The 11,649-nt window shown below is 33.9% G+C and overlaps 1 protein-coding gene across 1 annotated transcript in view; it reads left to right on the plus strand.

Annotated features, from left to right (window-relative positions):
* Positions 1–11,649, plus strand: part of LOC102844647 (gephyrin-like) — a gene marked incomplete at its 3' end in the record, with an annotated part of 706,808 nt that overhangs the window by 409,129 nt on the left and 286,030 nt on the right. The window contains exon 11 of the mRNA XM_006891835.1: positions 86–127. Within this exon, the coding sequence (XP_006891897.1) occupies positions 86–127 (42 nt within the window). The remainder of the gene's footprint in view (positions 1–85; positions 128–11,649) is intronic.

The following is an 11,649-nucleotide window of genomic DNA, read 5'->3' on the forward strand; positions in this document are numbered from 1 at the left end:
GATGGAGCCATTTAAACTTCTGAGACCCTTACTATATTATCATTTCCTCTTTAACAGTGTTTTCTTTTCCCCACTGCAAAACCAGGCTCGGCTTCCCTCGTGCTCATCTACCTATAGTGTATCTGAGGTATATTTTGCACGTGTTTTCTTACATAGTCAACAACATGCTCGCCCTCACCATTTTTATTTTATTTTCCTTTTGCCTTAATTTATTTTGCCTTGCACTTCGCACTTGGCTGAAAGGGATAAGGGTACCAAAGGGAAAGAAAAGTCACCTGATTTAGGGGGAAAAGCTCTATTTTTGTACTGCATTTTTGCCTGGTTAACTTTTTGTCAGTCATTTATCACCAAGCCCCAAAAAACTCAAGTATCCAAATTTATTGTTATCACTCTTAATTCCATAAATATTCCTTTCAGCTAGGTAATTTATTATTAAATTTATATTGATTAAAGACAAAGATTCCAGTTTGCAGACCTGTACGTCAATGATACCCAAAGATTTACATTAAATTAGTGCCACTCCTGTCCTGTTAACCATGGACATTTGAGAGCATCCAGATTTATTAGTAAATGAAAGTTAACATAATTTCCTTACTTTTTATGAGAATGAGATTCACATGACCTTTTTAAAAAAACAATAAGTTACTTGGTAATATAATTTTCTTGATCCTAAATTTTCAAAAAATTCTTTTAATGGAAAATTATCACTCATGAGCTTCATGTTCTTTTAACAAAGTTATTTACATCATGTTTGAGTTTTACTTTTTGCCTTAAGAATTTGATTTCTTACTGTATCAGACTATACCACAAATGGGTTTGCTCAGAGTCACTGTGAGAAAATTATTATTAACAGACTTTGTCTTCTAAGTCTGCCTTCCAAGGCAGGGGCACCACTGAGTATCTGAGAGCAAAGAATATGTGTACCTCAAAAGATGATTAGTAAATAAAAACTTGCATAGTCTTTGGATTTCATTATTTTATTATTTTACCTCACAGACATATTTCTATATAGATTTACATACAGGTGACTTAGCTATCATATGCAGGTTAGTATTTTCAGCTCCAATCAAAACAAAAAATATTCTCTCAGACTGTCAGGCAAAAGAAGAAAAAAAAATGGCACAATCTAAAATACCATGTTGTATATGTAGCACCACAGGCAAGATATCATCTTTTAAATGAAATTTTAAGAAATGCTTGGAAAGGAATACAAGGAGTAAACCTATAGCCTTTGAAATTGAATTTATTGTCAATAGAATTACAACTATCTTTTACCTTTTCCTTTGTAATTTTAATCATAAATGTTTTGCCTCATAAAACTGATTTTCTGGAAAATTGCTTTGTTCTTAAAGCGTGTACAAAGATTCAAAGTAATAAAAAAATCAATTACTAATGATATCAGCAGACCCTTGAAAGATAAAGTTGATAATCACCTCATTAGTACATTTTTTCATAGGTCTTTTCTTAATGCCCCAGGATGTGATTCCACTAAAAAAATATATATAACGCATTTCTTTCTGCCACTTCATCCAGGCAATTCTCCATTTTCCATGAGAGTGTATAAGAAGTCTACCATTGGCATCATCTCCAATCACAGCCTACAGCCTCCATCAGGGTATTACTTTCTCTGTGACAGCATGTGTACAGAAGGGCTCTCAGGTTGGAATGTGAAACTCTATTTTGGGGAGGGAATTGTGTAGGCTATGGCATTGGCTCCATGGCATTCACCTCTTAAATGAACTCTGGCTTCATCTGGGTTTGTTTTTCTTAAGTTTTCATAAAGTGTGTTTCTCTTTTTGTTATTTGTGGTAGGCTTCCCTTGTTGTGCTTAATGCCATGGGTATTATATGTTTAATATATGATGCTATAACAACAAATGAAATTGTGAAATTAGTAAGAATCTAACATTCATGATCATGCTCAGGAAAAATATCTTTCCAATATCTATTTTATTAAATTTATCCTCAGGTTTCCATTTTTCATGGGGAAGCATCTTGGTGAGACTATAGTTAAAGTGCATTATTTATTTTACAGCATCACTATCAATATAGTCAAACTTTCATGTTCAAGATCTTTCTTATACAGTAACATCATTTTCAGTTACCTTCATTCTTGAAGAAATAAGTTCTCCCAATACTAGCATATTGGTTTTACCAATTGCATATCAATACTTTCTAGCATTCATTAGGAAAATAATCCTTTCTTTAAAATGAATCTATCTTAAGAGATTTTCAGAGGCAGTATAATCTATTAACTTAAGTAGTTTTTACAACTCCGTACATGTTACTCCATGTAGTTGGTGGCCCACTTGTAGAAAATACAAGTCTCGAACTATGTAACAAGCTTTGTATTTGACATTTCACTAATTTATCTGAATTTATATTCACATCAGTCTTGTTTGGATAAAATATTTATTTTTATTGTAATTTTATAGAAACTATGTCTCAAAAAGGTTAGGTATCTAACGCAAGTAATAAAGTTGGCAAGTGAGTGGCAGAAAATTGTACTATCTTAAATAGTAAGTACTTTTCCTTTCAGAAGTTAAGTTAGCAGATTTATACTTGACATACAGTAGTCTCATATTTCATGGTTTTGATGTCTGTCATTGAGGTTGATTATATAGGTTTGGATGATATTTTACCTAAGGATGGAAATAAAATGTAAACCATTTGAACTGACTGACCAGCACCTTGTTAGGAGACAGATGTCCCAGTCAACTTGTGTAAAAATTACACCACAGCAATCCTGTAGGGCAATCCTACTCTGTCCTATATGGTCTCTGTGAGTTAGGTAAACTCAAAGGTAACACATTTGGTCTAGTTTTTACATGTGTCTATTAGATGTTACACTTTAATTCAATGAAAGGTTAGAAAAGCATCCTTTTGTGTAATTTATTATTGTTTTGTGGGTTTTTTTGTCTTTCAGTAAATACCAACTGATCACCCACTAAATCCCAAAGACACATACTTTCTTATATTTATAATAGATATACATTATTTAAATGTAATAATAATCTGTTAGCATTTAAAATTGGCTTTAAATTTGTGATATACGAAATGTCTTCAGTGTAATGAGATCAGTATCCCAGGTTGTATACTGTTGTCACCCCTTCCAACCAAGTAATAACAAAGAGGAACTCAACTTCCAAATTTCTAACCTAACTTCAACTTTGTAGTAGCAATGTTTAATATTGAAAAGACTGCTGTGTACAGATTCCTTTTAGTTTAAACCAAAACCAGAATTTTAATGTCGTATAATAAAATTCTTTCATACTTTTTATGACTTGTTTTAAAACAGTATTATTCATTGGATATAAACTTGTTAGATTTCTATCATAGGATCTTTTCTTGATCTAAAATGAACCTTTAAAGGCTTACATCTTTTAAATTTCCAGGTAGCAAAATCATTTTCATTTCTAGAGTTAATTTATTTCTTTCATGTTGAGTCGGCAATCTAATTTATTGCATTTTATTTTTATATTTAAGAGCTTTATGATATCTAGAGAGAAGGTAGGGAACTCTGTGGCTTAGTCATAACTTGTAAAAAGAGCAAGGGCGAAATGGGTGCAGCCCTATCTGATCTTTATCAATTTCACAGAGGAAAACTGCCTCTGTCACAGACAGCATCATAACACAAAGCCAATTCCCATGAGGTCAGACATGTTCCCCCATGCTCCCATGCCTATTACTACTATCTCAATGCAAGTCTTACTGTTTTGATGGGGTAAAATCTGATGTGACAGTTCATAGACCATGCAGAACCATATTGAGAAGTCAAAAGGTTAGAATTCAAATTACAAGCAGAATACAGTCAAGACAGCTCTCAAAATGTCCATGCAAACACCTCATCCTCGAGCCTCATATGTTCCGCCTCCAAGTTGTCCAACGAAGTTCTCAGTCCTGCCAATATTTGCTCCACCCTCCAAGGTCTCACATCTCACATTGATTATCCAGTTCAGACATGGCGGCTGCTGCCGTCCTGAAGCATGTCTTACATTTCACTCTCTTCTCTGTTTGGGGAGAATTCCTATTCTTCTGGGTAGAGCTATTTACTTTATTGACAAGACTAGTGAATCCTCTTGGAGATTCTTGAAACTGGCCAGTCCTCTTGTGGAATGGTATATAGCCAGTCTCTTTGTGGATAAGCCAGCACACCCATTCATAGTCCTGCCCATCCACATAGGCATCCAAGCTAGAAAAGACATATTGAAGGACAAAGTGCTGCAAACCAAAGGGCAAGATATTTTAATCCACAAGTTGCTCCACAGAAAAAAAATAGGCAGTCTCCTCTAGTGCAGTTTACTGCCTCTACATACCTACTGGAGGGTCAGCCATGAGTCAGTTCCAACCAGCTAGTACATGACAACAAAAATAACAGAAAAACATAGTATAGCATACAAAACAATTGCCCCTCAAGTTCTAAGACTACTACTCGACCAACAATTAAACATTAACTTTGGCTTACTGATGGAGTGCTTGTGGCTTGGTCAATTACAAGTTGCACTGCACATCCACCAGCTGTTTCTTGGTAGAAAGATGAGCAGTAACCCCCATAAAGGTGTATAGCCTTAGTAACCTGAAGGAGCACCAGTGAGTTGGTATTCACTCAAAGGCAATAGATTTTGACTTACTGACAGTTTAGACAGTTTAGAACTTTTACAAATTGAAGACTATTGAATTACAGAGTCATTTCTATATTTTGAAAGGAAAGAGGAAAGGCAAGTAGTATGTTTGTGCATTCCACAGAGCTTGCAAGAGCAGCATTAAGAGTTTGAGGCCTTGCTCTGCATCATTTCCAAAGCAAGTTTATATAAATGTCAGACAGTCCGGGGTGGGGCGGGGGGAGGGGGTAGTGAAAGCAAACTTTAAATAACATAGCTATAGCCTTTATTTTCTTAAAAATATAAGATCATATTCTAAACACCACAGAAACATAAAGATTCTCACTGTGAAGTAATTGCTCAAGAATTTTTCTACTTCACAAAGTATTATTTAGATAATCTGTAATAGTTTAGTATTTAGTTATTTCAATACAATTGTCTATGGTCTCATTCTTGTGTGCATTTTTATCATGTTATTTCTATGCAGTCACTAGGAAACTAGGTATTTTAGAAAATACAGAAACTTCCTAACTCAAACCTCACTTTTTAATTTTTAGAAATAAATTGGAATATAGAAGTTATTAAAAATAAGATAAACTAAATGGGTGCTTCTCTGACATCAAAATAAGTGATCAACCATAAATATGCCATAGAATTGAGGGAGAGAACCTGACTTTCGTTTAAGGATCGTTCATAAATTTACCTCATCAAAACATTCTTGAAAAAGAATTTATTGATAATTATTTAAACAGGATGACAGTTACTTCTTGTATTTGGACCTATATTTTAAGATTTACACGTTAAAATATTTTTAAATGTACTATTATAGTGGATATTTAAGAATTTCTGTTCTCATTCACAGCCTGATAGAGCATGCTCATTTGAAATACAAAATAAACCGTCAATGACTATAAAGAATGAGAAAGTTAAAGATGAGTAAATATTAATGCATAAGTTGAACTAATAAAAATTAAGTTTAGAGATAAATGTCTTAAAACTAAAACAGAAGCTATGCAGATATTTTAGATGGATAAGTAAAAAGAAAGGTAGATAGGTAGAGAAAATATAATAGATTCTGCCTCTGTTATATCTTTGAAGTCTATACCCTTTCCTCCATAACTGCCTTCAGTGATTTAGTTCAGTTTCTTATCTGGATCAATAGATTAACCTCCAATCTACTTGCACTACTCTCATCATTCATTCCATTGTTGTTGTTGTTAGGTGCCATCAAGTTATGACTTACCGACCCTATGAAAAAAAGATACAAACACTGTTCTATCCTGTGCCATCCTCACAATCTCGTACAAACTCAAGCACATTGCTGCAATGACTGTCAGTCCAACTGATTGTCTTCCTGTCCTATGTGCTCCCTCCACTTTTCCAAGCTTGATGTGCCTCTCCAGGGAATAACCTCTCCTAGCAACATGCCCGAAATATGTGAGGCAAAGCCTCATCATCCTTGCCATCTCAACCATCTTAACATTGCCTAACAGCGTATGTCCTCTTTCCACTTCCTCTCACAGCTGAACATTCAGCCACACTTTGTGCTATTTCCCAGTTGCCAGGTTTTAAACTGGTCTTTTAGTCTGACTTTTCATTCTTTCACCCCCAACCCACCAATGAACTATCCATTAAAAGCGTTCATATATACAATTCTAGGAAGCTCTCTTTGGTAATCTACCATCACCACTACAAATAAAAAAGACAGGGTGAATCAGAAACATTTTTTACATGTCTTCTTATAAATTTATTCTAATATCTAACCACAGTATTTGTCCCACTGTGTTGTATGTTTACTTGACCATCTTCCTCTAGTGTATATAATATGAGCTCCTAGAGTCACCAAAAAAAGTATTTGATCACTTGATTACTTGGTTAGGCTTGTTTTTTGTTTAATCTGTGTTTCACAGGCTAGATTATTGTAGGAAAAGCACCAATTATTCAGTACGTGTATGTTGAATGGATGGCATTCATTACTGTCACAAGTTGCAATTCTTTCCTAAAAGTTGCATGTCTACAGCATTTCAAGTCCATTAGGGGCTCCAAAAGAGAATGATATACAGTTTCTTCTTCTTGCAGATTTTAGATGGGAAACTCCCTGGAGGGGTCACCATGATAAGATGGCAGTGCGTTTGAGTATACAATAAAACTATTTAGCAGCTTTTAGATTCTGCTCCCTTCCTCCATCTAGAACTTAATAAGCATTTAATAAACACATGTTGATGGCAAAATTCATTAGAACCTAGTTCTGATGCCCCATTAAATTCATATGAACTGTTTCAAAGATTAGCATGGATATTTTTTTTTTCATTTCCTCAGTCTAGGTTCTTGAAAATGCTTTCAATTTATTCTATCTGTTACTATAGTGTACTATGATACTCCATTAAATAAGAATAGTGTGGTGAGGTAGCTCAGTTTTTCTTGGGCATAAACTCAAATAGTTATTCCAGTTTCTACAGCAAATTCTTTATTGATGTTAATCTATTAGAGAGGGGAAATCACCCTGTTTTTGAAACATTATGCTTATCCAAGACCAATGCATTTTTATTCTCTGTAATCTTAAACAGTCTCCCTAGCATCCTGTTTAAGGAACAGGGAGGGGGAACAAAAGAGCAAAAACACAGAATTAAAATTCTGCATAAGATCATTCTCCCATAAATTTGGTAGGAACTCATTTGTGAATCCGAAATGTTGATGTAAGTGGTACAAAAGCAAAGTGTATACAATAATATGGAGTTTAGTGTTAAGACACTAGGAAGATATTCGTTGGTTAAACTTAAAAAAATGAAGTCAGACTCCAATTTTATTGACTGAAAAATAAATTGTGAATCAGCCTCTGATTAAAGCTTCATCATCTATTACAAAGGCACAGAAAGAGTATTGGAATATAAATTTAAGCAAAAAAGAAAGATCAGCATATTAATTGCCAGTGATTTTTTTAATTTATTGATCTACTCAATAATCAAAGAAAACTACTCTTGACATACATTTTTTACTATTCACTGTGATAATCCCCATTATTCTTTCCTTCGTATGCCTATAAGCCACAGACCAGCATTTTATCTCTACATGTCTCCTTTCTAAATGAGTCAGGTTTTGTTTGTTTGTTTGTTTGTTTTTGAGGCAGTAGTACCAATGCATGGTGTGAACATTTTCCTATAAAATATAGAGCTTTGGGTAGCTCTGGTGGCCTAGTGGCAACAAGCTGCACTGCAATCCCAGAGGTATGTGGTTCAAATCCACGAGATGCTCTGCTGGAGAAGGAGGGACAAACTCTTCCTGTACCAGTCAGATCTGATTTGATGGTACACACACAAATAATAATAAAATAAAAATAAAATTTAAAAAATAAAAGAGATAAATTGTATGCCATAAACGCTGTATTGAACCTCTCCTACAGTTAAGAAAATCCTTTTTTTTCCATCACTTGCCATAGTTTAATTCTTCTTGAAGTCTTTTTTTTTCTTCCTTTTTTATTTCAAAGGCACATTTAAAACATTTCTTTGACAATTTCCAGTAATTTTGTTTGTGTTGAGTTTTTCTTTTGTTTTTATATTGAAGTGTCTAAATAGTCTACTTTGTAAGGAACACTATTGCCTACATTGGTTAAGTGCTGGATTGTGTCAATAGGTGAAGAAGAACACTTATGTTTTACATGAAATTTTAGATCAGTTAGTTCACATTATGGAACTCTGGAGGTAAAAGTTATCAGCTCATATCTGTGAAGACATTTGCAATTTTAGAAATTGAGTGCTTAAGCAGAGACAAAAATCAAGGTTGCTGTAAAATTATTGATTGATTGAAGTCACAAAAAGAATAGATTAAAGAAGTTGAGGTAGCCCAAAGGCCATGCCTCTCTTTTATCCGACATAAGATAAAACAGCTTAGAAATGTTTAGACATGTTATCAAATTTGTAATCAAAATTACAAAATGCTTACAGTGTATACTTTTCAGAACAGGTTATCTGACTGTTTAATTGATTGGGGCTGATGCTGGTAACAATCACATAAAGCTCTCTTTTTCCTTTTTTTTTTCTTTTACTTGAAGCCTTCTTAATTACCTAGAAACTCACATAATAATTACTCAAAATCTTTTCTTGAGGCTTTGTTTCTATATTCATGGCATGAACAGAATATTTCTTTGGGCCATTTTACATCACTGTATTTTTTTGTCAGAACACCTTTCCTTGGGGTGTTTTCCTTCCATATCTTGATTTGACTGCAAGGAAGTGCTCCCATAATTTCTTATGACTTCTAGCAGTTTATAGAGCTAGATGACAGGATTTTGCTGTAAGTTTACTTTAACTCAGCTTCACTCATTTACTCCCAAAAGGCAAGTTAAAGACCAGTATGACTCAAAAAGAGCTAAATTTAACGCAATCACTTCATTTTTACCAAAAAGACCTTATAAATTTCTCTGTTATAGCTACTTGAAGTCAGTGGTTCAAACCTGATAGCACTCTGTGGGGAAAAATTAGAGCAGTCTACATCCATAAAGATTACCATCTCCACGTGTTTCGATATATAGAAATGCTGTCTCTGGGTTTTCTCTGTCTTGTAGAGTTGCAATGAGTCAGAAAAGACTTTGCAGCCATGGGTTTTGGTTACCAAGGAATTTGGAATTAGAATTTAAGACTTTTTATTTGAAGGTTTTTAAAAACAGTTTCTTTATTTTTCTGGTAGAATCATATAGTTTAGCCTCTTCATCATCATCTTTAAAGATGTTCATGCTTTGGCAAACACTAATATTTTATTGTAAGAATAAATTTTCCACATAACAATTTAGGATAGTGTTTTATATCAAAATTGAGTTTTAGATTATCTTTTAATCCTAGCCTTGAATTTGAAACCCAATCCTGCCTTTCACTAGCTTCATAATTTTAGAAAACCTTTCAGCAAGGTTGGCACAGGATAGAACAGCGTTTAGGGCTCTTGTACATGGGGTCGTTATGAGTCGCAAACAAATCGATGGCACATAACAACAACATCTCATATTCCTATAAAATAGGAATAAGACATCCTTTTACAATATTATAAGGATTGAATCACGTATTACTGCTTAGAACAGTACTAAGTCAACATCATCATCATCATCATTTCCAATGCTGATATATTAAAGGTCCAAAAGTGAAATTATTTTTAACTTTAACTAACTTTTGCAAAACACTATGCATTTTGCACAAGGCAATTAGCCGCAACTGAGCAGAAAAATTAAGTGTTGATTAGCTTTGCTGTGATCTTGATTTTACCAAAATTCGCATCAACATTTGTCAGTCCTGCCTTGTTTTCTTTTCCTCATGTATTTATGTCTTTCTTTTCATTCTACTAGTTGACTGCCTTCCCAATTTCTCTTTTGTACAAAATCCTTTTTTTATGTTTGCATCTCTCTCTCTCTCTCTGTCACTCTGTCACACATACTGCTAATAATAAGATGGATTTTGGCTTAAAAGAATAATATTTTTATTGCATTATATTGTCCTTGGATTTCATTTGTCATCACTAACTTATAAGAAAGAGAATTTCCTTCAAATCAACTTTATAAATAGTATCCTCATTTTTTAATTCGTGATTTAAAATTTATATAATACTTAAGCCAAAATAGCAATAAAGTTTAACTGAACTGGTTAGTCATTAAATAGACTTACAGCAACTAATGTAGTAGCCTAGCTACTATTTGCAACATTATTCCTTGGTGTAAAAAATGTACGTTAGTCTTTAACAATCCAGCATACTTCAAAGCATTTTTAAAATTTATTTTAGTAAAAATTTACAGAGACTTTGGATTTCTGTTCATTCATTGTCCCATTTTTGCCCCTCATTCTCTCTTCTCTTTGAAAATAAAATAAAAATTATTTCATTTTTATATAAACCGTCCCCCCAAGTTCACTCCACTATGCAGCCTTCATTCTGGACTCTTGTGTTGACAATAATACCTAATCATATATCTTTTTTAAACAATTCTTTCCTTTATCTGTTTCAGTGCAGTATGCATTATTTATTCCCTCTTTCTCAGTCTCTTCCCAATCCTGATGTCAGTCCCATTTCACAACAGAGGCAGTATGCAGTATTTGTCCTTTTGTGACTGAGATATTTCACTCAGCATAATGTCCTCCAGGGTCACCCATTTTATATACTATTTCATGAGTACCTTGTTTTTAAATGCATTGTATTATTCTATTTGTGTGAATATACCACAGCTTCTCTATCCATTGGTTTGTTGATGGGCACTTGGGTTGTTTCCAGCACTTTGCTACTGTGAACAAAGCCGCAATAAACATGGATTTGCATATATCTGCTTGGGTGGTAGTTATGGTTTCTTTAGGGTATATTCCCACTAATGGAATTGCTAGGTCAAATGATATTTCTATTTCCAACTTTTTGAGAAAACGCCAAACAGCATTCCATAGTGGTTGCACCATTTTACACTTCCACCAACAGTGAATAAGGGTTCCAGTTTCTCCACAACCTCACCAGCATTTGTTGTTTCTTGGTCTGTTAAATTTTGCTATTCTTACTGGGGTGAGGTGATATCTCATAGTTGTTTTGATTTGCATTTCTCTTAGAGCTAGGGATGTTGAACATTTCTTCGTGTTTGTTGGTCACCTGAATATCTTCTTAGGTGAAGTGTCTGTTCATATCTTGTACCTGTTTTTCAATTGGGTTGTTTACCTTTATCTTCTTGTAGTGCTCGAGTATTCTATAAATTCTAGATATAAGTCCCTTATCTGTCATGTCATTACCAAATATTTTTTCCCAGTCTGTGTCTTCCATTTTTACACTGTTGGAGAAGCTTTTGGATGTGCATAGAGATTTTATTCTTAGAAGGTCTCATTCATCTATTTTATCCTGTCCTGGGTGTAAATTTTTCAGGATGCTTGAAAAACTTTATGTTGTGGATTAGGACTTCTAGAGTTCTTTCAAGCTTTTGTTTAGTGAAGTTTATTTTATAGTCTTTGGTTTTAGACCTAGGTCACCTCTTATCAATTGATGCAGAAAAAGCCTTTGACAAAATCCAACACCCTTTCCTGATTAAAACACTCAACAAAATA

This window comes from Elephantulus edwardii, unplaced genomic scaffold, assembly GCF_000299155.1.
Source record: "Elephantulus edwardii isolate Elephantulus edwardi_28Jun2011 unplaced genomic scaffold, EleEdw1.0 scaffold00104, whole genome shotgun sequence".
NCBI classification, from domain to species: domain Eukaryota; kingdom Metazoa; phylum Chordata; class Mammalia; order Macroscelidea; family Macroscelididae; genus Elephantulus; species Elephantulus edwardii.